Source organism: Podarcis cretensis (assembly GCF_951804945.1).
Source record: "Podarcis cretensis genome assembly, chromosome: 4".
NCBI lineage: Eukaryota > Metazoa > Chordata > Lepidosauria > Squamata > Lacertidae > Podarcis > Podarcis cretensis.
In genome coordinates this window covers 70,017,969-70,045,517 of record NC_137173.1, presented here as the reverse complement: position 1 = coordinate 70,045,517, position 27,549 = coordinate 70,017,969, and the positions used below count along the sequence as shown (strand labels likewise).

General features: G+C 42.1%; 1 protein-coding gene and 1 long non-coding RNA gene across 4 annotated transcripts in view; both read left to right on the top strand.

Moving 5' to 3' along the window:
• Positions 1 to 174: 174 nt before the first annotated feature.
• LOC307214511 lies at positions 175 to 2,803 on the top strand. Its single transcript, XR_013838173.1, has 2 exons — positions 175 to 287; positions 1,590 to 2,803. It is a non-coding gene; the product is annotated as an uncharacterized lncRNA (long non-coding RNA).
• A 3,884-nt stretch (positions 2,804 to 6,687) lies between these two features.
• SHROOM2 (shroom family member 2) overlaps positions 6,688 to 27,549 on the top strand; it is a 104,053-nt gene continuing 83,191 nt past the window's right edge. Inside the window, exon 1 of one of the 3 annotated variants that reach the window (XM_079972383.1) lies at positions 6,688 to 7,788. In XM_079972383.1, the coding sequence (XP_079828509.1) occupies positions 7,555 to 7,788 (234 nt within the window). In that variant the 5' untranslated portion in view covers positions 6,688 to 7,554. The remainder of the gene's footprint in view (positions 7,789 to 27,549) is intronic. The other 2 variants (XM_079972384.1, XM_079972385.1) reach the window with 2 other exon arrangements.

Here is a 27,549-nt window from a genome sequence, read left to right as displayed (position 1 = left end):
GGCCTTCCCGCAGACGGAAGGGGAGAGGGGGAAAAGGAGGAGGGAAACTCCAAAGTGGCAGGACGGGGGGAATCCCCTCGAGGAGAAAGCTGCGTGCTTGCATCGGGCACGTGGTGCCTGAATGGCTACAAATGAGGCGGGGATTCTGCTCGCGCAGAGCGTTCGCTTCGCGCCCGGGCAGCAGCGGCAGGGCGTCGAAGTTGCTGCTCCTTCAGAATCTGCGAATTCGAAGCGATCAGCTTGCGTCCGTGGACGTTCTGGGCAGAAGGAATCGCGCCCGAAACAAGGTGGATTATTACTCACTCTGGGATAACTGCACCCACGCAAAGCCCGAAGGACTGATTGCAAACACACGGTCCCACATTATTTAGCTAAGGGGGTTAAAGAGGGAATCGCTTTTCCACCATCAAGCGTGCTTCTTTGTATTGCATTGGTACCCTTGCACGGGCTTGAACCCTCCAGCAGTAGCGACTGTAACTGGGACTCATGTATGTGGATTAAAAATCTCTTTAAGGGAGGCGAGTCTGCCACCCTTCCAGTAGAACAGACTGCCTTGCTCTTTCCTTAGAATTTTAAAAGCAGAAGCTGGCTAGCCACCTGTCAGGGATGCTGGGACAGCAGATTTCCTTCATCAGCAGGGGTTAGGTTAGACACTAGAGAGGATCTTTGACCTTTTCTGCACAACTAGGTTTCTGTTATGTGGCTGGTTCCTATGCCAATGCCCTAGCAAGATTGTGGCTGGCATGGGAAGAAACCGGCGACATCCTCTTACCCCGACCCACTTTGATTCCTGTTTGTAGATGCTACGGCCACAGAGTGAAAAATCCAACTATGTAAAGTTTCAAGTATGTTTCATTGGATAAACCTTGAGTGTGACAGAGGTTCTTGGAGTAAGTCCCACTTAATTTGATTGGCCTTACTTACAAGCCGGCATGAAGAGGGTTCATTGCAAGTGGTTGAAACTTGGGTAACTGATCTGCATTAACAGTGCAATCCTATGCATATCTACCCAGAGGTAAGCCATGCTGTATTCAATGGAACTTACCTAAGGGAAGAATGTAGGAATGTCATGGGCAATCTGTGGTCCTCCAGATAACTCCTGTCAGCCCTATTTGGCATAGACAACAACATAGCAAAGCAAGGTTAATCTCCCAAGTCAGTCTGTTTTGCTCAGAGTCCAACATCTGGAGGCCGCATATCACTAGCTTACTGCCATCATCCATATTTTTGAGAGTAATTACCCCACCACAATCACTAGTATTTGTTGCATGAGCATAGTCAATAATTCATTATAAGGTTTTAGATTGATCCCAGGTATGACAAAGGATTGTCAAATGCCCTTGGGGAACATAGGCTGCAATCCTAAAATAGCTTATTTCTTTGCTTATGTTGAACATCACACACACTTTACCTTTGTTGATTTTCATAGAGATAAATACTTTAGCTCCCTTGACCACAGCATTTCAAATCCAGCTGCTCTAAAGATAAAAACCCCTATAACCATTTCCCTCAAAATTCATGTGTTTGGAGTGACTAAAACATTTATGGACTGATTCTTAGAATGATACTTCATTTTTGTTTCTTTCTAGAATACACCCTGCAGTTGGTTGCAGACGAAATAAAGTATTTTGGAACTGCACAGGAGACAGAAATCCCCCCATATGAATGGTTATAAAATATAACAGCAATACAGATTTGTTATAAATCTCGTTCGGAGGGATTCTCTCCCGGGAACTGCCAGACGAGTGTGGAACACATTTTGCTGTTGTGGCAGGAATGTCAGTACAAGTGCAGGAGAGATAAATAAATGTGGCAAGTTGGCCCAGATCCTCTGCTGTCTTAAGCTAGTATTTTTGTACTGACCTCAATATTATTATTGTCTGTGATATTTTGCAGCCTGGAGATATATAGGGATCGGGTGTAATGGGGGAAAGAAATGGGGCAAAGAACTGCAGAAAGAGACAGAATGATTATTTAAAACAAATGATATTGTTACTGTTCTGTTCCTGCCTCTCATGAGGCTGACAGTTGCTTACCATGCCACAATAAACGTCTTGGACAGTGGTGGAGAACCTCAGCCCCCGAACCTGAATATGGCCCTTCAGACCTCTCTGCCTGGCCCTCAGGACTCTCCCAAGCCATTCATGCTCCCCAGACAACCATCTCTCCACCAGCCTTGCTCCACACTTTCCTTGAATTGTTCTGTCTGTGTGGAACATGCCCTTGAACTGTGATAAAGCCTCTTGCTTTCATTAGGAGGATGGAGATAATGTGAGGTGTGTATGTGTAGAAACCTCTGGCTATTGTAATTTTTTTCAGGGGGGGATATGGCAGAAAATGGTTCTCCTCACCCACCCTGGTCTAAGGCGCATGCCCTTGTGAGTGAATGGGAAACGGCATCCAAGCATAGTGTTTTGAGAGCATATGGTTAACGGTCAGTGAAACATACGTTGGAAATTAATGATGGAAATTAATCTTGCATATTACGCTGGAAATTAATGTTACGTATTACTAAGAGCATTGTCACTGCATGTTGCCATTTGAAGCTTCCAGAGATTTACTGTTTCCTAGATCACTTGATTTGAAAGCAAGTATGGTAAGTTTCTTTTCTCAGTAGACTTGCATTATTTAGTGGAGTATTTCCCTCCTTATACCCAAACGAGAAGCTGTTTTCAAATTCATGGCTGAGCCAGTGTAAGGGCAGTACAATTTCTGACGCAATGCCTAGCTGTAAATATTGTGATGAAATTTAAGGATCCTGAGCACTCTCCTTGCAGTAATAAAACATTATTGTTAAAGGGAACCGGTTGCAGGGCATATGCGTGTGTTTACTAGCAACAACTTTGATGCTACATAACTCAGAAGCCTTCTATTTTTTTTTTATAAAATTTTTTATTAGGTTTTCACATTTTATACACACACACACAACAAAAACAAAAACAAAACATATATAATTTCATACTCTTACTTCCTTTACCCTCTTTCCTTGACTTCCCCCCACCCCCTCTTCATACATCCCAATTCCAATAATTAATTCAGCAAGTTCTTAACTCTCATCTTTAACATATTATTATTATTTTTAAAACTTAACTCTTTTTACTTGTCCACATTTAACTTATCCAATTCTCTTATAAACATTAAATCTTTTTTCTAAGGTCGACCTAATTTCCCTCCCACGAATTTCTCCCTTTATATTTTAATTAATTATATGTCATAATGGCCAAATACAAAAATCATAAAATTTTAAAATTCTGTTCTCCCCTCCCTCCCTACCCCGGTTTCCATCCCTTATGTCCACAGAAACAGTTCCTAGCCCAGATTCCTCACATCCGAGGCCTTCAAGTCTCTGTCAGTCTCTCTCCTCCGATTTTGTTGGTAACCCTTTTTGTTGGTCCTCAGGTCTCGAAGGAGTTCAGTCGCAGTCACACCAAGTTTTCTTCCATCCAAAATACTTAAAAGCAGTTGCTGCAAAAGATCAGCTGATCTCCCATACTCAAAGAGGAAGTCCCAATCATATTTCTTTATTCTTTTAAATTCCAGAATTCCAGGTACTCCAGGGACTTCCTCCTTCATCTTCCTCATCTTTCGCAGATTTGTAATCCGAAGATCTTCTTCTTTATTTCCTGACAATATAGGCTTCTGATTGGTATTTTCCTTTTCCACTCCTTCTTTCCTCTCCACCTGTTCCAAAAATGTCTCTTCTGGTTCAGCTGCAGATTTCTTATTAGTCAAATCCTTTATGCATTCAGCAGAGTTGTTTGTTTTAGAATTCAAGGTCATAAGTTCTTTGTTCATAGCCGTACTCTGCTCTTGCAGGATTCCCACGAGAAGAAACATTTTTTCTATCTCTGCCAGTAATTTTCCCTCTGCAGCCATTGTAATGTCTCTAGTTCCCCCTAGGGGGATTCCAATTACTTGATAGTCCTTTTCCAACAGTCCGTTACTTATTGTATATAGCTACGTTGTTTCCAACCACCTCAGTTCAAATGCAACACTTTTGATTCAGAGAGTTTTTAAGTAACAAAGTTCTTAACTTTAACCACCCGTTTGACAGCTCCTTTGACAGCTGTCAAACTCCTTATTCTTTTTCCTCCGGCTTACGCACAGGACACTCCCGGGTTCCGGGGGGGGGGTGTTTACACAAAAGCTTCCAAAATTCCTCACTTTCTCTCTAGCACAAAGACTTCTTCTGTCAAATTCATTGAAGTATCTTTTATCTGACACCAAAAACAATACTCTCCACCTTAGTTCTCCAATCCTTGCTTTAGATCGTTTGTAGGTAGGGGGGGGTGCGGACTTCCCTTTAGCACATCCCCCGATTGTACCAAATTCAAAGGTATAAATTTTAAAGTCCAGATTCCAATCTACTCACGGGTTGTTTATTTTCCGGTCCGAATTTTGGGGAAAAAGTCAGCGCTCTCCGGCCATGGCTCGCGGCTTCGCTCCACTGCAGTAGCAGTCTACTCACAGCACCACGCCACTCCCCGTACCCTCTCCGTAGCCTTTAAAAAGGCTCTTCGTGGGTCGGGGAAGGCGCTTAAAGGTACCCGCCGAGTCACCAAGTCCGCAGGCTTCCGCGCCTGTGGTTTCTAAGGGTCCCCGCATCGCCGGCGCGGTAAGACCCGTCCTCAGCAGAGCCGATTCCCTCCGGAGCTCGGAGGGAATCCGCCATTAATCCGATCGCACTAACCCGGAAGTCCCATAACTCAGAAGCCTTCTAAACATACCAGGGATAATTAATATGTAGTAAATAGTTATTTATCCAATCTCTTACTGGTTTACTATTCAACTCAGTGACTTCCAAACTTCAGAATTTCCTTCAGAATAAGCAAAACAATAATATATCTGTTTGGGGGATTCTACACAGTTCTGTCCTCTAGTTTTGCAAAATGCTGGAATATGACTACAGTAGAATCTCTTTGGTCATGCCAGTGTTTCAAAGTTCAAAACCTATTCGGTTTAGTCTGAAGTGCATCAGAGAAGTAATGTGTACTCATGTACCAGTTGCCTATTTGAAACTGAAGGGCATGTGATGATTATGAATGTGGAAGATTCCAAATGTAGACTTTGCAATCATATAACAGAAGGAAGCCATATTTAACATCCTATGTAAATATGCACAGCAGTACATTGTTAGTCTGATTTATTTTAAGCTTACAAACGGGCGCCAGTGTATTCACTAGACACTAGGTGTGGTGTAGTGGCTGAAGACTGCCAACTATGTACTAGGAAATCCCCAGCTAAAATTTGTTTCTACTGCCATGAACTTAGCAGGAGGTAAGCCTTCAGACTTCCTCCAGTCAGCCTGCACTGTCTTTACAGGAATGGTATACAGATTTAGATGACGTATGAGAAACATTTTCCAATACAGTGGTACCTCGGATTACATACGCTTCAGGTTACATACGCTTCAGGTTACAGACTCCGCTAACCCAGAAATAGTATCTGAAGAAGTGTGCATGCACACGAAAGCTCATACCAAGAACTAACTTAGTTGGTCTTTAAGGTGCTACTGGAAGGATTTTTTTTATTTTGTTTTGAGTATGGCAGACCAACACGGCTACCTATCTGTAACCAGAAATAGTACCTCGGGTTAAGAACTTTGCTTCAGGATGAGAACAGAAATCGTGCTCTGGCAGCGCAGCAGCAGCAGGAGGCCCCATTAGCTAAAGTGGTGCTTCAGGTTAAGAACAGTTTCAGGTTAAGTACGGACCTCTGGAACGAATTAAGTACTTAACCCGAGTTACCACTGTACTGAATGTGTTATAAATGCATCATTTGTGAGAAAAGCTATATGCTAAACAAATGACTGAAGGCATGGTTCAGACACATGGGATGGAGACAAAAGTTTATAAAGTTGGGCAATACCTTTATTAGAACCCGGGCTTTTTCCCTAGGGGAATTTACAGGAGCTCAGTTCCGGCACCTCTCAGGTGGGCGACATTGCCATTCTAAGAACGAGGGAGGTGTCCTGGCACCTGTTTTTCTAGGAAAATTGCACCGTCCGTTAATACTACATGTGGCGATCTTCCCTGTTCTCTAGATCAAGTGCAAGAAGTTCTGTCTATCAGGTGCGAGTGGGAAAGGTGAAGGAAGAAAGGCGTGCAGGTGACGTGCAAGCCTGGCCTCCTGCTCGTTAGGCGCAGCGGCAGCGCGCGGGAAGCCCCCTGTCTCCCTCAGCCGCTCCTCTCGCCAGCCGCCACTAGAGGGTCCCGGAGGACAAACCTGCTGCTGCCCGAAGAGAAGCTTGGGCTGCCGCTCCGCACGTTGCTCGAGGGGAGGCCGGCTCAAGCGCCGCCTCTCCCGGGCTCGTCTTTGTGCCGCCGCCGCCGCCCGACCCCTCCAGCCTGGCCCCCCGCGAGGAGCGCCGAAACCTTTCGAGGGGGCTTCCCTGGGACGGGGACGACGCCATCCCCACAGCAGCTGCAGCCCCCGCGAGGCCTCGGCCTCTCGCCCCTTCCCTCTCCCCACCCACACAAAGGGCTTCTTCGCTGCGCCTAAGCGGCGAGCGTCGGGGCTGCGCTTCGACGACAAGAAGCCATTGCAAAATAATAAAGGTTTATTATTCACATTTATTATTTATTTTAAAAGGAGGAAGCGGAAATAGCTGGTAGAAGCGGCTGCCGCCGGGTGTGTTTTTTATTGGGGGGGGGGTCTGTTTCTCCTTTGGCTCCTCGAAGGGCAGAGAGGCAATTGCTTTTAGCAATGCCGAAAGCAGCAGGTCTCTTCCTCGGGGCCGGAACCCCATTGAATCCAGGAGGCGTGGTTTCCCGCTGCCTTTTTAACACGGCTGTGACTTATTCCCCACGTGAAAACGCAGTGACCCTCTCCCCGCTTTTCTCTTTTTAAATCGTTGCGTGCATTCTTCCTCTGTATGTTGGAGCTTAGCATTGCAGCCCTCCTATTTCGCTGATGGGGGAAGGGGGAATATTAAGTTGTGGGTGGACATAGCAGTCGACACAGAGATTTCTCTTCGACACATAACAGGGGAAACTCCTCTTTCTCCACCCGCCGCTTTGTTTGGAGATTCAGTCCCACTTCCCCACCAGCATGTTCCAACCCAGCCCCTTTTCGATCTTCCCACCCACCGATTTCCTAAAGAAAACCCTCGGGCGAAAGTTGCGCTAGTTCTGGGAGACTTTCTTAACTTATCTCTTGGCTTTTAAAGAGAAATCATTTGGCCACAAGCCGCCGCAGCGACTACTATTTGGGCTGGAATATTTTACAACACAGCCCACAAGCGTGAGCCTCCTCCTCCTCCCTCCCGGCTTGGCTCTGCCCAGCTGCACCCGGCTGAGTTGAGCAAGCCTGTTTGCAGCCTCGCCGTTTCCCTGCGCGCTTTCCCCGCCTCCCCTTTGCCCGGGCTCCTCTTCGACCCAACGGGATCCGGAGGGAAGCGGAGGAGGAGCCAAGGCTGCGCGAGGGGGGGTTGCAGCTCCCTCCCCTCACCATATGGGAGCGGGCTGGAAACTGTTGTTAGGTATGTGGTTCCTAGGTCAGCGGCACGCTGGATCCAGCTAGGAGGAAGGAGCTGGGGGGCAGTTTCGGGCGACCATGGAGAACGTGGAGTTCCGAGGCGGCCAGGAGAGGTTCCCGGACAAAGATCCGAGGCTGAACCCCGCGTTTTTGGACACCCAAGGGCACCCTCACCAGCCTCTGCTGCTGATAGGGGAGCAGAGGGGAGGCGACGCGTACAAGCTGGTGGAAGTGCAACTGAGCGGCGGGGCTCCCTGGGGATTCACGTTGAAAGGAGGAAGAGAACATGGAGAGCCTCTCATCATCACCAAGGTAAGGTTACGCGCGCGCGTATTTCTCCGCGTAGGTGATCCAAGGGGTGCCACAGTGTGGCCGGGTGGGTGAGGGGATTCCCAGCCTCTTTTGTTTATGTCAGGATGTGGCCGGTTGACTCTTGTAATCCTACCGATTTCCAGAGTTTTCTGCTCCCTGGCCGAGCAGTTTGCTTGCACATACAAATGGTGTTATTTCCTTTTTTTTCATTTCTGGAAGCACTTTTTACTAAGTGGTCGCTTCGATTCACCTCAACAGGGGACTCTTGCGATGTTGTTGGCAGCGGCTGAATTCTTCTTTACTTTGGTCTTGGTGACACTGGAGTGCGGACTCCAGCCGCCACTCGTTGAGGGTTGCTTTCAAATATGCTTGAAAATGCCCGGTTGGCTTTGTTCTCTTGGCTGTAATTGCCATAATGTAGTTTTACCGTTTGTTTTTGGTCACATTTTCAGTTTAGCATACTCACTGGTAGTCCCATTGATTTAATAGTAAATTCCATTATGGATGGAAGCTTCAGGCAGCAATCCTAGGAACACTTTCCTGAGAGTAAACCCTATTCAACACAGTGGGGCTTATCTCTGAGTAAGTTTGCATATAGGCTTGCACTGTAAAGTTCACATAAAAAACCCCTTTTTAATCCAGAATAGCATTCCAGGTTAATTAATGTGTCATCACACAATCACCAAATCAGAATTCATAGTAGACTCAGCCATTGCACTAACTGGAGAAAAGTACACTTCTTGTTATGAGTACAAAAAGATGATTCAAGGACAGTAAGTGATCTTATTTGCCTATTTTAATTTCCTGAATGGTCACACAATACTGCTCAATTAAGAATGGCGAGTTGTTCCTCATAGAAGTGGTACAGTTTCTTCCTTTTTCTCTTCATAGAACTGCATGTCTCTGCACTGTCATTTCTCCTGTGCTGAATGAACAACATTTAACTACAGATTGAATTGCTCTAAACTGCACAGGTCAAGATAATTTCTTAACTTTCCAGTTGTTGTGGCTTATTCCCTAATGGCCTAGAGGTGGAGGGAGAGCTATCAGAGCTTTTTTTGAAGCTCTTTCTTGCTTATGTCATTGTTGCAACTGAATACTGGATTAGATTATTTAGCTGTGTTTGGTCAGAAAATCCTCCTCCATTTCCCAAAAGCCATTCACAAGGCCATATGTGATAACAGGACAGACCCACTTGCATGTTACCTGCGCAACTGAAAAGCAAACATCAGACTTTCTTAGGCAGATTATTTCACTTTATTTTTTTCTCTCCCCTAGGCCTTCCAGAAGGGCATGTGTCTTTCAGTATTGCCACTCAGTGTTAAAACATGTGTTGTTCAAATGTTCATTGTTTTCAGTTGTTTGCCAAACTTTTATCCAAACTCAACCCCCTGATCTGCTCTGTGCAGAATTAGTTTTGTTTCTGCATCAGTGTAATTTCTTACCATTTAACAAACAACAATTGGCTGTCCATCATATTTCTTAAGACCTTGAGAACCAAGGGGCGCTGCTTGCTGCTAGATAATGTTTTATTCTTTCACTGGTGGAAGCTGGGGTCTAGTTCATACAAAAACAATTCCTCGGACATAGAAAGCTAGCACGCCAGGTCCCCCTGGCTAAATCTCTTCTTCCTGGCATCCATGTCCAGCTCAGAGATATTTTGTTAGTGGTGATGTATGAAGAAACTTTCAGTTATGTGAGCCTTCTCTGAAGGAGTACAGGTTTGTGTCTTGTGACGCAATCTAATCTCCATGGCCACTGTCCCATAAAATTCGTATGGCTCTCATCATTTACCTACCTATGTCAGTGTCTGATAATCTGATTATGGGTGGCGGAATACAGACAATACAAGGAATTACCAAAGTGTGCATTTAATATCCTGCAAAGTGTTGAGAACATTTGCACCACACCCTTGCTTTTCCAGAATCTTGATTAGGTGTGGAAATGTGATAAAAATTATTCTCATCCCTTGGCAGGATTGGTTTACCAAGCATACATAGACAGTCACTTAGCATTTGGGAAATGGCTGCCTTTTGTTCACTTTGTGTCCTGATCCCTGTGAGGCCAGCTGAGAAAAACACTGCTTCCAGCCTTCAACACTCGAAAATGTTCTAGGGAGCCCTAGATTGTATTAAACACATACAAGCAGACAGGGGGACCCAAATCCATGTGTTATTCATACTATGTACAACAATATGTCTGTATTGGATAGAAGTAGTTAAATGCTTTAGGGGATTAAAAATAGCCAAGGGTTTTAGAGTTTATTGAAAAGTTTGAAGTTGACATATTGTTAAGTTTTAGCCAAGGAAGAAAGCAGAGACTTGAGGCTTGGAATATAATTAATAGATGCACTGAAATGACTTTTTAAGAGATGAGTGATTTTTGTCATTGTTATTTATATTGATGATGAAGTAATAGTTGAAACTTGTAGTTTAATTAAGAAATTAAAATAGTGTTGAGTATCTGTTGTTGTTCATGTATGTACTGAGAATCTTACTATTGTATGGTTAGAGATGCTCAGATTTTATTAAATGCCTGTGGGGCCCAGGAGAAACATTGCTTGTTCTCCTAAGACTATAGAATTGGAGCCAACTAAGTTACCTGGGGACGCAGGTGGCGCTGTGGGTTAAAGCCTCAGCGCCTAGGGCTTGCCGATCGAAAGGTCGGCGGTTCGAATCCCTGCGGCGGGGTGCGCTCCCGCTGCTCGGTCCCAGCGCCTGCCAACCTAGCAGTTCGAAAGCACCTCCGGGTGCAAGTAGATAAATAGGGACCGCTTACCAGCGGGAAGGTAAACGGCGTTTCCGTGTGCGGCTCTGGCTCGCCAGAGCAGCGATGTCACGCTGGCCACGTGACCCAGAAGTGTCTCCGGACAGCGCTGGCCCCTGGCCTCTTAAGTGAGATGGGCGCACAACCGCAGAGTCTGTCAAGACTGGCCCGTACGGGCAGGGGTACCTTTACCTTTACCTTTAAGTTACCTGCACTTGCTGTTATTTTGAATGGAGACTTAATCATGCCAAACTGTTCAGTTGAATCAAAGTGTAATCTAGGCTGAAATTCTGCACCCTGTTACCTGTGAGTAAGCCTCATTGAGGATTTTGCACTCAATTCCCAATTTTTCTATCCTAAGTATGGGCTTAGCGTGGTCAGCATGTGTAATGCTGTGTGTTTGAAGGCAGATCTTTATCTTTTTTAAAAGTCCATGCAACTACCTCCGCAAAATTACCCCTCACCTGCAGCAGCAGTGGTTTTTCAAAGATTCACTTGCACAATAATTTCTTGGACCATCAGGATCTAATGCTCAAAGTAGACAGGGATGAACTGGTTTGAAATACTGATAAAGCATGTAACCTGTTGTATAGTGCAGGGAAAGGGGTTTTTTGAGCTTACAGCATGGATGCCACAATCCTGATTCTACCCCTCCACTCCAGATATTTACTGTTAAGATGCCTGCTAGACCTGGCAGATTCCCCCGTTTCTTTTTCTCTTGGCTGACACCCCAGTCTTCCATACATCAGAAAGCTAACAGGTACTTGCCAGACCATTTTGAGGGACTTAAACACATTCACTTACAAATTTATGTACACTGTGTGTTCCCTGAGAGTATAGAAATGTTGTCCAATTTTTGGTGGCCCCATTTTGCTTCCAAACTGATATGCAGGTTTGCTATGAGAGGGAGTGGTGATAAGGTGGAGAGAGGCGTAAGGTTTGTTTGCCTTCTGTACTTAATTACACCACACACTTTTTATGAACTTTTGCTTAGTGCATGGAAAGATAGCAAAGGACAAGATGTAAACAATCTACAAGAAGTTTGAAATGCTAAAAACATTCGACAAGCCCATCTGTAGCTATTTTAAATATAAGATGGAATAAAACCATGTGTTTGGGTACTGAAATGCTGGGTGTATAAAATGTTATAGTGGTTTCTTGGAAGGTCAAGCCAAATTCACATTGTTAAACCAGATAATAATAGGGTAGCACAGCCCATAACTGAGTGACTTGGCTGGTTCATTTCTGATGTTTATGTAGACATTGAGGACCTTTTCAAATACCCTGTTTTCAAGTGCAAAAGATGTGCACCTGTTAAGTATTTCCTGTATGTAATCAGCACACCACTTGTGTTTGTACCTCTGGCACTGGCATAGCACATTTTCACAGTACTGAGTATGCTATATTTTGTTATTGAGGATGATAATATTTTCTTCTCAGATATTGTAAATACTACTATCATGACTGCATTGTAGAATGTGATTGTCAAGTGTACCTCATACCTTTTTTTTTTTTTAAAAAAAGGAGTAAACTCACTAATGATGTTGTAAGCTCTAAGATGGGAAAATTCAGTTCAAAAGGGCTGTTGTATTAGAATCATAGAATTGTAGGCTTGGAAGAGACCACAAGAGTCTTCTATTCTAACCACCTGCAACGCAGGAATCTTTTTGTCCAGTGTGGGGCTTTAACTCACGACCCATGATATTAAGAGTCCCATGCTCTACACCGACAGAGCTATCTAGTTTCAGTGGCTATAAAGCAGGGATGGGGAACCTGGGACCATCTAGGTGTTGTTGGACTACAGCGCCCATCATCCCTGACTGTTGACCATATTGGCTAGGGCTGATGAGCATTGGAGTCCATCCAGCATTATCTGGAGAGTCGCAGGTTCTGCATCCCTGGTATAAAGCAAAAGTATTACATGGTTCAATTCCTGATTTTGCAACTGCATTATACTGTAAGGTAAAGGTAAAGGGACCCCTGACCATTAGGTCCAGTCGTGGCTGACTCTGGGGTTGCGGCACTCATCCCGCTTTATTGGCCAAGGGAGCCGGCGTACAGCTTCCGGGTCATGTGGCCAGCATGACTAAGCCGCTTCTGGTGAAACCAGAGCAGCGCACGGAAACGTCGTTTACCTTCCCGCCGGAGCGGTACCTGTTTATCTACTTGCACTTTGACATGCTTTTGAACTGCTAGGTTGGCAGGAGCAGGGACCGAGCAACGGGAGCTCACCCCGTCACGGGGATTCGAACTGCCGACCTTCTGATTGGCAAGTCCTAGGCTCTGTGGTTTAACCCACAGCGCCACCTACGTCCCTGCATTATACTGTACTGCCTTTCAAAAAAAGCATTCATAGTCCCAAAGTCTGTAAGTCCGTCCCTTCCGTCCTTATTTATTTATAACAATTTATATACCACTTACTTTGCACCTGTCCTCACATTTGTCTGTGATTCTCTTTGCCCTTCTCCTCAGTGCCTTGCTGGGAATGAGAGGGAAGATGAAAGAATAACTGAGAGGAAAGGGGGCTTTCTCTTTCTCCCCACTCCACCACCACCACACTTTTCCTCTCACTTCTTGGTTGGCAAGTAGTATGCTTGTTTGTGCTCTCCAGGAGGCTAGAGCCAACCCAGTACCCGCTGGTTGACAGCTCCTAGTTAAGGTAATAATTTAGCTTTGTCATTCCGCCAAAAAAGCCTGACTCAGGAAACAGAAGCAAGCCATTTAAGTTCTTTGAATGCTGAAGCATGCTTATGTGCTATATTTTACTTGGTCAGTGAACTTTCCCCCCTTTCATTCTGCAAACACAGTGCTCAGAATTTATGAGTACTACAAGGGCAAGCTTCTTAAAAACATAGAATTCTCACTCATATACAAACTTATTTTTCCATGTGTTTTTCCCTAAATGGGCAGCAGATGAGTCTAAACATTTGTTCAAAGATGCCCCGGCAACAAGTCTTTCTGTGAACTGTGCCAGCTCTTGTGACTTCAGTGGGTATGGCACTTAAAAAACAAAGAAAAACTAAGCCTCATAGCCAAGTGGCGATGATATGGGGGAGGGGGGCTAGCAGCTGAAGAGGGAAGGGATAAACCTCTCCTCTCTGTGTAATAAGACTTTGATCAGAATCCAGGCTCAGCACAGCTGTAATTTACAAAAAAACAAATGCAGGTGTGTAGTTTGAGCCTTTGACATCTAAAGATGGCTTAAAAGGAGACTGGTGAAATTAATGGAGAATAAGTCTGTCAGTGGCTACTAGCCTTAATAACTATATGTTACTTCTGGGATTGGGCTCAATACCAGTAGCAGACAACCAACACAGTTGGCTTTGTGCCCTTGCTTGTTGGCTTCTTAGAAGCACCCAGTTTGCCGCTGTGAGAAACAGGATGCTGGACTCGATAGACCTTAAGTCTCATCCGGCTGGGCAATTCTTACATTGCCAGATCTCAACGGAACTATTGCTACCTTACATAGTTTTGTTTCTTTCCCCTTTCCTTCAGGGCCCTGTATATTAGATTTCATGCATCTAGTAAATAGCATATATAAAGTTTAAAATATTTTGGGTTGTTCGCAGCAGTACGGATTTGCTTGATAAAACAAATATATACTGGCTGTTTGCAGAAAATGATGGCGCTAGAACTGGTTTTGTTACACACACTCAAAGTTATTTATTGGAAGACCCTTTGTTCAAGCAACTCTTCTGCACTTGGCTAGTACAAGAAAGTGGCACAGATAGTCTGTTGCTGGTTCTTCAGGTGTATGATACCGTTGGCAGCCAACAGTTCCTGGCAGCAGTCTCATTCTGTCTGCATTTGCTCCTCTCCATTCCAGTCAAAGTCATGATGGTGGCAAGATTGCTCCTCGGAGCATGAGCCAGCTCTGACATTTGTCACAGGACAGGAGTAGCCACCTAAGCAAGGAAGCAGCAAAGATGGCATCAGCTGTTAAGCAGACATTTTTACGGAGCTGGTCTTTGAAGTGCCCCACACCCATTTAGTCAGAATTGCTGACTAATGCTCAAAAAATGTCTCTTTGAATTGTGGAAGGAGTTGACTTTTGTCCTTTCTGAGGTCTAATTGGTTCTAGCAGATCAGAGCATTGAAACGAAATAGTGTTACCTTTTGTTCTTTTTTCACTTCTAGGTGTAAAGGATGCTTATCCACAGTATTCCAAAAATCTCTACCCCAAAGGCAAACTATTCTTGTCTACTCTGGCAGTTTTAATCTATGCCTGAGATTAAAAAAGAAACCTGACTGAGATTGTATTGCACCTGAATGTTCATGTTCTTTAGCAATATGTTATAACTCTTACACTTTTCTGATGGTTTACAGAAGGTCAATATTTAATTAGCAGAAGCTGTTCAGTGGTGAAGTTCAAATGCTGATATATTAATGAGTGATCAATTAAAGAAAAAGGAGGGCGAAAAACACCCTGTTATTTGAGTTCTTGCTTTAACTTTTCCAGAAAAGACCCATTCCAGTTTTCCACTAAAAATGACAGCAAACCTAATTGCAATAATTCACTCACTCAGTAGCTCCTGAGTGGAGTTCAGGTCAGCTGACTAGCTAACTACATGTAAGCATGTTGAAATTGCAGGTAAGATTAACTTGATCAAGATAAGCATCCTGATAACGTAATGCAAGACATTCACGGTACATATTTGGAGCATTCTGATGTATTCCTGTGCAGGTTCTCTTCCGCAGAACCCCATTGTGAAACTGCCTGCAGCAGTAAATTGCAGATGAGTCATGTCGAGTGAGTCTGGCAAATACTTGGGTGGGGAACTTCTAAGTGAAACTTAATTTCATTGCAGAAAGTGGGTTTGCTTATTCAATTAGGGGATTCCTTGTTGAATCAGTGCATATGTAGATGCTGCAATATACTTGTTGTGGCGATGAAAGATGTAATGCTTTTGTCTTCCTGGCACAATCTAAAACAGTGATATATTTTGGTATTCCTAGGCACTGGTGTTGGCTTTCTAAAAACTTGGACTCTTAGGCAACTGGGTATTTTCTAAGTCTGCTCATAGGTCACGATTTTTGACATTGCTCTCAACAGACCCAAATCTGGTGGTAGTTGATGCAGGGCAGCCACTGTTCCTGGGTTCCTTAATAACATGTACAATGGTCTGTCACAAACCTTTGGAACAAAATAATAAAAAAAATATTTTTGACTACAACAGACCAACATGGCTACCTACCTGTAACAAACCTTTGGGATATAGTGGGCTAGCCCAGTGTTTTCCAGGGTTTTCACCTGTTTTTGGACTACAAGTCCTACCATCCCTTACCACAGGTCTTGCTAGCTAGGGATGATGGGAGTTGTAGTCCAAAAACAGCAGGAGACCCAAGTTTGGGAAACACTGGGCTGGACCACTGCTGTAAATCTTGAACTTAGGGGATGTATGATGACCTTCAGGGGTCTCCAAAGAGACCAGCTGCAACTCTTGCCACACTGCATCATTGATTCAAAATTTAGGGCTAAGAAACATGCTCTGCTTGGCGCAAAGGGCTAAGTCACTGCTGGCAGTGACTGTACAGTGGTACCTCAGGTTACATACGCTTCAGGTTACAGACACTTCAGGTTACAGACTCTGCTAACCCAGAAATATTATCTCAGGTTAAGAACTTTCCTTCAGGATGAGAACAGAAATCATGCTCCGGCAGCAGCAGGAGGCCCCATTAGCTAAAGTGGTGCTTCAGGTTAAGAACAGTTTCAGGTTAAGTACGGCCCTCCGGAACGAATTAAGTACTTAACCTGAGGTACCACTTTTCAACCATGTCATGCTATATGCCATACTTTTTCAAATTTAGTATTCTAATGGGGAGAATGGATAGTTTGCTGCCTAATTCATAAGGACTCGATATTTATGGGCATCGCCACCAAGAAAATTGCTGGGTGGAAAATTTGGCCCTTACAGCTCATTATAATTTTACAACCATGAGCTAGACATTTCAGACTCATATTGGGAATATTTCCATAATGTAGCATCACCTTTCTTTCAAACCGACAGTTGTGAGAGGTAGATGTTTAGTGTAAAAAAAACACAAACGGGCTTGTGTATGATTAGCATGAAGGAAGCAACACTGAGCATAGGCTGCAGGACATTGGATAAATAAACAGCTTTTCCCACTGTTGTAGGGATTATTCATTACTGTACTGTTAATGGAAACTCAGGTGCACAACTGTGTGATATTATCTCCATGGGGATCGCCTTCCATGAATACTAATGTGTTGTGTCTGTGTGTAAGCCAGGCGTAAGCAACCTTTTTTCTGCCATAGTTTTCTGCTAAGCGCTTGGCAGGACCAGAGACAAAAGTGCCTTGGTTTAGCTAATCTGGAATTAAAACTATCCTTCAGTTTTCACCATGGTTACTTCCTTAAAGCCATAAAGCCAGGAAAAAGGTGGTGGTGGGGGTTTTAAAATCAATTTTATTACATTAAATACTGCCCATTCCAATTGTTCATACAAAGAGGAGGAAATAAGGAAGGAAGAAACTCTGATGGGATGGAAGAATGAGGCAGTTTCAAGAGGTCCATGGGGCTGTGTAAAATTAGGTTAGGGGCTGCATGGAGCTCACCTGTGGGGTCAGCACATTTCAAGTAAAAGCAGTTAATGCAAGCAATGCTCTGTGCATGCTTTGAGTCTTCTAGGGGAACCTCTCTGCTAAGCAAAGACACTTGAATATTCAGCTTTGTGCTAGAACCCAATGTTTCTATTGCTTTAAAGTCTCAAATATAGAAACAGAAATGTGTCTCTTCCAGCACAAAGCAAAAGCTTATCCAGTAGTTAGTACAGTATACATTTGTTTCTTATTTGCATAACTGCTTTGATCTGTTTTTATCTGCAGTGAGCTTGTTGCACAAAAGTTGATATGGTCCAGGGGTGTGTGTGTTTGTGGAATATTTTTTTGCCCTTTCTCCTTTTGCATAATAATTTAAGGTATGTGAGTATTGTCCAGGTTACAACCTGGAAGCCCTACCTGCACTGAAGTACACAGCAGGTGTCTTGTAACAGTAGACTGATGAAAATGCAAATATAACAGGCAGGAAAAGTTTAAGGCTACACTCTGTAGTTCTCTGTATTGTGCTAATAGTCTGATGGTGACTAGAGAATAAATCTGGTTAGAATTTGCTGGTGTTTATTGTATCAAATTTCTCTCCTATACTTCCTCCCAAATTATAAGAGCGGCATAGCATTTGCCAACATCATGAACCTTACTTCCAAGGTAAAGGTTTCTTCCTCCTTAGTGTACTGTATGAGTGTATCCTGGCTGACATATAATTTCATAATTGTTGTGTGTGTAATGTCCGGACATTACCAAAGAGACGTTCTGTTGTTTTGGGGTGGGGTTGAAAAATATTTGTCACTCTCAAAAAGTACTACCTCTTGATGTATAACCTCCAGTTATTATTGTCTTCCTTCACCCCAGCAGATGCATATGAAAGGTTACTTGGTCTGACTTACAATTTAAAAATAATAATAATACAGCACTTGAAGCACCTTCATGCATGGAAATGGGTTATGATGCAATGCTATTCATACACAGGCTGTTCTCAATAGGAATTATAATACAGTGGTACCTTAGGTTACATACGCTTCAGGTTACAGACTCCGCTAACCTCGGGTTAAGAACTTTGCTTCAGGATGAGAACAGAAATCATGCAGCAGCGGCAGCAGGAGGCCCCATTAGCTAAAGTGGTGCTTCAGGTTAAGAACAGTTTCAGGTTAATAACAGACCTCCAGAACGAATTAAGTTCTTAACCCAAGGTACCACTGTACCTAGCTACTTTAAATGAATTCAAATCTCCAGGGTCTGGTGAGCTCACCCAAGGGTACTAAAGGAGCTTGCAGATGTAATCTCAGAGCCTCTGTCCGTAATCTTTTGAGAATTCTTGGAGAACAGGTAAGGTCTCTGCAGACTGGAGGTAGGCAAATGTTGTCCTCATCTTCAAAAAAGGGGAAAAAATACCCAGGTAACTACTGACCAGTGAGCTTGACAGTAATATCAGGAAAAAGATCCCAGAACAGATAATTAAACAGTTGGTCTGTAAGCACTAAGAAAAGGATGCTACGATTACTATGACCCAGCATGTGTTTCTCAGGAACAAGTAATGCCGGACAAATCTCATTTCTTTTTTAAGAGTTACAAGCTTGGTTCAGAACTCTTAACTGAATTATGAGCCCCTGAAAAGTGTTGATGTATTGCAGTAATATGTGTCTGTGTTTAGAAATTAATCTAAATGTGAAATACGTATTAAGTTATTGTGTGAAAAAATGGACCGTTATGACATTCGTCCTTTTTCTCCAATGAATAAGTGATACTGCTTTCAAGAGCATTGTCCTTAATTTAAATTAGGATGATAAAAGACCACTGTTGGGTAATTTCCCCAGTAGAGTTCAACTGCTAAACACAGTATCTAGAGGTTTGTCAGCCCCATAATTGTGTGGATGAGGCAAAATAGGTATCAGCAAGATTGGGTCTGTTCCTGGATAAATATTTCATTTCTGAGTGAAGAAAGAGAAAATCTGAGAGGCAAACCAAGAGGTTTAGAAGCAGGTAGATAAGTTCAGTAGGTAAATAGGAAGCAAGTGTTTTAACACAGACCCTTGCGAAGCAGGGCGGGTATTTGTAAATTGGGCAGGGCATATCAGGAAATGCTGGAGTTCATCTGTCTTATGAAATTCATCCCCTCAGAAGCCTACCATGTTGGCAAATTTCATTTGCTTCTGCTAATTATACACACACATTACACGCATACACATACGCACGTGTATGTATACACACACATGCATACATACACAGACATGATCACATACACATACTTATATATGTTTGTTAGCTTTGAAAAAATAATTAGAGGTATCTGCTATAAAGGGCCTGCTATGGCTTCAAATTCCATTAACTTCTATCTATCATCTATCTATCTATTGCCATATTTTGATTTCCCACTTGTGAAGTGTGGCAGTGGAAAACAAGGCCTTGCTTATTCCAAAGCAGACTTGGACCCAGGGCCAAATGAAGGAGGACTGTTTTCCAAAGCACCAAAATGGGGTCTGAACCATGTCTTGTGATCAGTGCGCATCCCTAGTGTGCATTCCCAAGGCCAGCTCCTGCATTGTTTTCTGTGCCAGCCCTTTAAGACAAAATGGCCTAGGGGTTAGTAGTGGAGAAAGTTGCCTGAGAGGCTCTTAAATTTTCTTCTCTGGAGACTTTCAAGAACAGGTCGAACATGCTCTGCCAACTAGGATATCTAGTCTCATTACATGAAGTCATTTTTAGAGAACATGAATCATGACTCATATCAGGGCCTGATCCTTAAATCTTTCTCCAGTCTGTGATGTGGTGGTTGTGTTGTAAGACTTAAAAAATATGTTGAGGAAAATATTATCTGAATGGGAAATTAAAGCAATTAAATGGTTTATTCAGATATCGCTGCTCGTTTTTATTTTCGGTTTCTCTTGCCCGCCCCCGTTACATGTGTTACATAAGCTATGGGTTCATTGTGATTATATCTTCCACAGTTTGATGGCTTTGTTAGTATAATCACTATTAAGACATTTTAATTAACGTTTGTGGTGGTGATGGGAGGTTTCTAAATTGTTTCACATTTAAGTATGGTAGTTTTTAGTCTATGGTGGTTTTATTTAATTGTATTTATTTCTCTCTTCTTTCCCCTATTCTGGGTTATAAATGGCCTTTAGGCCATGTGTTATTAGTCAACATGTAAAGTAGTAAATAATAATAATTGTAGATTCTTCCAGATTCAGAGAACACTCTTATTGTTATAATATTTTAAACCAACAAGTGCTTTTGTGTGCCCTATCTTGTCTGCTTTATGATAATTTGTCCATCCTGTCTAACATTTTATGAGACATAAAATCCACACGTGACATTTTTGGCTTAGAACCCTGAAAAATCATGGCAGTAAAAATACTATGCTATATCAAATTTATCTCAGGGCAGTGTCCAAGAATACATTTAAAATCATTTCATTTATTTCAAGTAGATGAAACAATAAATAAATCATTCTTAAAGCATAGGGCAACTGATTCCCTTACTGTCACAGACAAATCACAAATGCTTCAGAATATAGTCAGTTCTTATCTTGACACCAGTATTAAGTTAAGGTCGGCCTCAGATTGACCTCAACAGGGAGGAGGGTCCTCCACAGTTGGGGCACCACTTTGGAAAATGCCCTCTTAGAAAAGACGAATAGCATCTCCACAAAAGAGGGACATGATTTGTATAAAGTTCAAATGTGCTATAATTCATAGATATGGATGCAAATTTAGAAACCACGACTATAATTTAATTAAAAATGCCAGAAAAAATCCTGCCATAATAGACAAAACCTGTTTGCCTATGTAGTCCGCTGTCCAGGTGCTGTCAGTTGTACATCTTTAAGGCTCCTGCTGTCTCCTCTTTTTCTTTAAACTGGACTTGGGCCAGAATCATGGTTCTTCAAACAGAGGACTGTTTTCTGTAATGCATGACACATGAATACCCTGCTTGCAGATACCAACTTCCAGCTAAATGTAGAAAACTTTCCTAAAACTACCTCCAAGCCCTTTCACAGATTCATAATTAGCATGATACGGGAATCTTCTCTGGGAAAAGCCTGCAGTAGTAACAAATATTTAGGACATGAACTGATCTGTACCATGCAGTTGTAGGAGAAAACTACACCTGGAAGAAGGAAGGATAATCTCATTTATTCTTAAGGATAATAAATTACATGATGCTTTCTGCTCAGTTTTCAAGAACTTGACATACTTTTGAGGCAACCGATGAAAGCACAGGTACCAATTTGCTGAGAAGGCAGCAAGCCCAAGCAGAATGGTCTCTTTCCTGTTAGATCTATGACTATGGTCTGCATTCTGAGGATGTGTGAATAAATGTGCTGTTCCACCTCTCCAAAACCAGACAGCCTTTGCTCCCAAATTCCAAACAAAATGTTGTTCTGGTGTCTTCCAATAAATTATGGAAAGACGCAATTTATAAATAGCTAAAAGGAGAGGATATAATTAGCGAACACTCCTGTCACATCAAAACCCGAAACTTTATTTCCTGTGTTGCTTAATCTGCACTTTGGGTGGGGTGCAAATAGGTGTGTGTGCTTCAGTTCCTCAAACATGCTGAGCTATGAAAAGGATCATCTATAAAAATAAAACTGTGGCAGAGCTTGTCAAGGAAGAAATCTGTGACTATCTTGTAGTTCTGTGTATGGGCTTGTTGGCAGATAGACCTATATGATAGGTTGACTGAGAAATTCAGATTAGTAGGCTTCTCTTGTTTTGGGGTATTTCAGTGGTGCAGCATGCAGAAGGTCCCAGGTCCAAGCCCTGATATCTCGACGTGCCAGTCTGCGTTGGCAGAACTAGATGGACCAAAGCAAATTCACGTGTTCTCATACAGTGTCCTCCACTCACAGCAGACATGCTTTTTTCTGTTTGGTGCTTGTTCTACAAAGTTGGGAGGTTCTTACCTTTTATCTTGGACAGAGACGGGGGGCCTGGAAGGTGCTTCTCAGAAAGGATACGTTTTGTTACAGCCTTGGGAGCTTATGTCGAATCTTTGACACCCTATATCTTAATCACAGTCCACAATTACAACCGTATATACTAAGAGACGAAAGGTAGTCTCTCATAGTGGATTTTATAGGTTAGTTCCACATAGGCCTGGTTCTCACAAATGACAGTTGTAGTTGTATTCTGCTGTGTCTTTGCACTGTATTGTAAGTTAGCTTCCCACCACATTATTGAGCAATTAAAACCTCTTCCCACAGGCATTAGGTACTATTACACATGCTCAGTCATCTTGATAAGGTGGCAACTATTATTTATTTATTTTTAAGGTAAAAGGAGAGGCTCTTACTATGAAATCCCAGTGTGATGTCATGCATTAACCTTCAGACAGACATGTTGCAAACATCTGAAACTTGGAAGATTCTTTCCTCTGTCTTAGGCACTTACACACTGTCTTACACACTGAACTCAGTGTGGCGTAATCCAAAGTAGATATTTTTAGTTTCGTACTTTTAAAATCCCTGTCTTTGCTGCATTTTTATGGAAGTAAATGTGTTAGTTGCTTTACTTCGCTTAACTAAACAACCATAGAACCAAACAAAAACAGGCCCACAGAGATACAGTGGTACCTTGGGTTACATACGCTTCAGGTTACAGACTCCGCTAACCCAGAAATAGTACCTCGGGTTAAGAACTTTGCTTCAGGATGAGAACAGAAATCGTGCTGCTGCAGCAGGAGGCCCCATTAGCTAAAGTGGTGCTTCAGGTTAAGAACAGTTTCAGGTTAAGAACGGACCTCCAGAACGAATTAATTACGTAACCAGAGGTACCACTGTATGTTAAAACTGGTGGCAGGAGCAGGGAACACATTAAAAACATCCAACTCACAAGTTCATTTATAAATGTAAGATCTCAATATTTTGCACCAGTACAGTTCCAGTGACAAAGTGTACTATTTTTATCCCTGCCACAACTTATCAATTATTATATTTATATCCTGCCTTTCCTCTTAAGGATCACAATTTGAAGTATGTGGTTCTCCCCTCCTCATTTTGTACTCACAACAACCCTTTGAAGAGACAGTGGTGCCTAAGGTCAGCAAATGAGCTTCCTGGCTGAATGGGCATTTGAAGCTTGGATTCCCAAGCCCTACTCTAACCATTACACCACACAGCCTCTCTCTATATAACTAGATACATGGCAAAGCTTGTGGTGGCCACTCAAACCTGCAGTTTATGGCCCTTGTCTCTTCATGATCCAAAGTCAAAACAGTTGGCTTCAGTACATAATGATGGAGGCAACAGAGTTCCCAAAACATTAACTATACTATCAAGTTTGGGTTTCTTGTTTTTTAACAAACACGAAAATTGCTTTAAAGGGGCAGGCCAGTCTGGATCCTATCCAAGGTAAACTTATTAATCTAAAGAACCAAGTAAATAGTTCTGTGAACCCCGAGGTCTTTCAGATTTAGTTTTTTCCTCATCTCCAGTTCTTTTCGGTAAACTGCTTTTGAAGTCAAGGAAGATTTCAAAAGAGAAGACATAGTAGCGAACGAGCTAATCAAAGAAAAAAAAAAAGTTCTAAACATTCCATTCCCTACATGCTAGCCATTACTAAATCTGGTTGTTACTGTTCTTATGAATATCTGCCTATATTTGTAAAAAACCAGCAAGTTAAAACTCTTTCACGCAGAATGGCGGTTGGAACAAAAAGGCCTTACATTGCTTCTGAAACAAACTTGGGGCATTGATAACTTCAAGTGGAGGCTATTAGTAATGAATAGAAAAGCCAAAGTGAGTCTCTTAACAGCAGCAATAATAATAAATAATCCAGCCACAGAAGAAGGAAGTCTGACACTTTTAGCCATGTAAGGCATTAAGAAGAAGAAGAAAAGAAAATAGCCGAAAACCATCATGGTAGGCAAACTATGCCAAGATAAAATTTCCGGCTAGAAGAGATGTGGTCCGCTTCTGGTTACTTGGGGATAGTTCAAACGAGGCAGAAATCCAGACCTTCACATAATATCATTGCACATGTGTGTAAAACAGAACTACTCAGATAGCAATGAAATACACCTGTGCTGGATGTTACACATGGAAATTACACAATATACTGATATTGAAACAGTTATCTTTTGTTCTTGTTTAAGTATAAAATGGCTTATTGGAATTGTTTCACACTCTCTTTGCTTTATGAAACATCTAACGTCATACATCTGTTTTTAAATTCTGAAGAATTCCTTTTACATTTTGGGAGGGTTTTTTTAAAATGTTTTTTTCTAAAAAGTTGTTGTCCTATCTTTTTAGAACTCAGAGAAAACTTGAGCCAAGAACCCTTCATAAACTGAACCACATATCTGCATTTTAAAAACTTCTTTTTAAATCTGAGAATCCCAAATGTCTTGAGTACTTATTTGCACAGTTGAGTTTTCAGCAGCTATATCTGCTTTGAGATCTTCGGACAAACATGAAAGTCTGTGTGGTTTCTTTATTGCATACACTGCCCTTTGAAACTGATAAAAAGTCTTAAAATTGAAGCTTCTTCCTCTGAAGGGGGAGATGGAATTATTATCTGTAAGTTAATGTAGACCTTAAAATAATTTTGGGTGTGCCAGGTAGATAAGCTGAAAGGTTTAACCTCAGTCTAGAGTCCTTCCTCAGATGACATGACGCACCTAAACAAGGTAGCAAAAAATGAAAATGGATTGTTGTTGCCTTCCAAGACTACGTATTTCCTCAACTTTTTATTATGAAGTAAAAGCCATGATGAGGAAGAAGTATACCAGTACACAAGAAATTAAGAGCAGAATAGATAAGTAGAACAGAATTGTACACTCTGAACAGATATGTATAAACTCTCTGTGCCAGTCATAACCCAAATGACATTAAGTTTGGTAGGAATGTCTTAGATCATCCACTAAATGCGTAAGAACCATAATTTACAGCTTACATCTTGTTCTTACAGATGAGGTGGTAAAGCTGAGCCTGGGCTGTATCACTACAAATTCAAGGTCGGGCAAGTTACATACTGAATAGTTCCCCTTACTAAAACAAAACAAAACCCCATGCATTTAGAAAACTGGCTTAGCTTTCCCCCCAACATGCTAGATTTTTATGTGTAAAGATGCTTGGCAGCTCCTAAGTTGTGGAATCCCCCCCCCCCCCCAACTATCTAACAGCAGTTAACACACCATGCTGGTGGTTGTTCCGTAGATTTTATTGCTAAATGGCTTTCGTTGACCCTTGAGAAGTTTTCTTTCGTTGTGTGTTTTATTTTCACTGCAAATCAGTTTACATATCGCTGTAGCTAAGCAGTAGGAATTTTCCTTGGACTGTTTATTGTAAATATATGAGATGATGTCAGCATCTTTAAAAGTTGCAACAAAACACACAGTAGATTTCTTCCATTATGTTGTGGATAATGTGGAAGAGTATAATTTCTGTGCATTAATGTTAAGAATAGTTAAAGCATTATTGTGTCCATTAATGTATTTGAGTAATAAAATATTTTTTGTAATTGTAATGATTTCTTCCTTGGCATCACGCTTGTTTGACACCTGGTAGAGGTGTAAAGACGTGGTAAAAACATTTTGAGGTCCGACAGGGGAAAATGGTAAACTTAGGAGATTTGGATAGCATGGAAGATGTCATATGTAAGAGTTTAACAAACCAGGAAATCTTTTGGTAAGCTGAGCATACAAGAGGAGCATGGGTGTGCATGGCTGGTTCCAAACAAAATATAATTTGGAAGACTGGAAAACACGATACCAGAATGTAGCCACATTCTCATTAGAGAAAACAGCTTGAATATTGTTTTCTGGAGATTAGACATAATGTGTATATGTATATGATTTGTGTATCTACATATCTGCATATATATTTTTGCTACGATGGAGTGAGATATAAACTTTACCAAATAAATAAGGATGAATGATTATGCATATCTCTTGCTTTGTAGGATAACACCAAATCCTTCCCTCAGCAGAATAGTTGAATATAATTCAGTATCCAGATTTATTGCCGCTACTTAAATTATATAAAATTATGTAGGAGATACAGCTATAGACAATATAATTTAGGCATAAAGGTAAAGGTAAATGTAAATGTACCCCTGACCATTAGGTCCAGTCGCGGGCGACTTTGGGGTTGCGCTCTCATCTCGCTTTACTGGCTGAGGGAGCTGGCGTTTGTCCGCAGACAGCTTTCAGGTCATGTGGCCAGCATGACTAAGCTGCTTCTGGCGAAACCAGAGCAGTGCACGGGAATGCTGTTTACCCTCCCGCCGGAGCGGTACCTGTTTATCTATTTGCACTTTGACGTGCTTTCAAACTGCTAGGTTGGCAGAAGCTGGGACCAAGCAACAGGAGCTCACCCCATTGCGGGGATTTGAACCGCCAACTTTACAATCGGCAAGCCCTAGGCTCAGTGATTTAGACCACAGCGCCAACCTGTAATTTAGGCATAATTGCTGGATATAGCTCACCAACACAGGAAAAACCATCCTGCTGTCATATGCGGTGGCTTCGAAAAACAATTGATGGGGTAATTTTTCAGGAAGCGTGTGGAGTGAGGGGACGGATGAAGATAGTCCCTCTGTCCTTTTCCTCCATCTTGAGCAGTATGCCTCTGAACACGACTCTGGAACCAGCTCATTTTAAGCAGAGCTTAATGCAAGCACATCTTTAAGTAGAGCTTCAAGTGATTGTTAATGGGGGAAACTGAGTTTTTGCATTGAACTTACTAAAAAACTCTTGGAGTGAAATAAATGTAAACTACACAAAGGAAACCATGTCTCCAGCATATGCTTATGTTCATTTAACAGGGCAAATGAGATTGCAGTAAGCTAAATTACTTTAAGAAGATTTACCTTAACCTGAACAAGAAAAGTGACTATTGGAATAAGGGCTCCTTTACACAGGAATCCCTGCTGTTCCACAAGAGATCTGTTTGTAAACTCATCACAACAACCCACAAAGGAGTTAAAAAATTTTTTAACTACAAGCATTACAGTGGACCTGCATGACAACATTTGTGAGGTAAACAATCATTATTCTAGACTGTATTAAGTATAGCAATGTATTATTTGATGAACCGGTCTTGAATTATTTGGAACTATATTAAAGCCACAAATTAAATAATGCATTATTAAAAAGGTAATTTTAGCTCCTCCACACCCTTCCCACCCTGCCCCACACTTTGGACAGCTTGCAGTAATAGAATTAAGCATTGAATAAATCTTTATTAGTGGAGATGACGGACAATGAGCAACCAGCCAGGGTACTTCCACACTAGCTGTTAATAATGTGGAAAAGTTACATGAGAGAAAATTTTGGGGGGTGTACCTGCTGCAGTAGAGAAAGTTACGTTGTGGGAGAACAATTAATGTGCAGTGCTAAAAACTCTAGTCTGGAAGCACCTCAGTAACAGAGGATAGCTTCATTTTTATTTATTTTTTGGTGATTATATCCTAG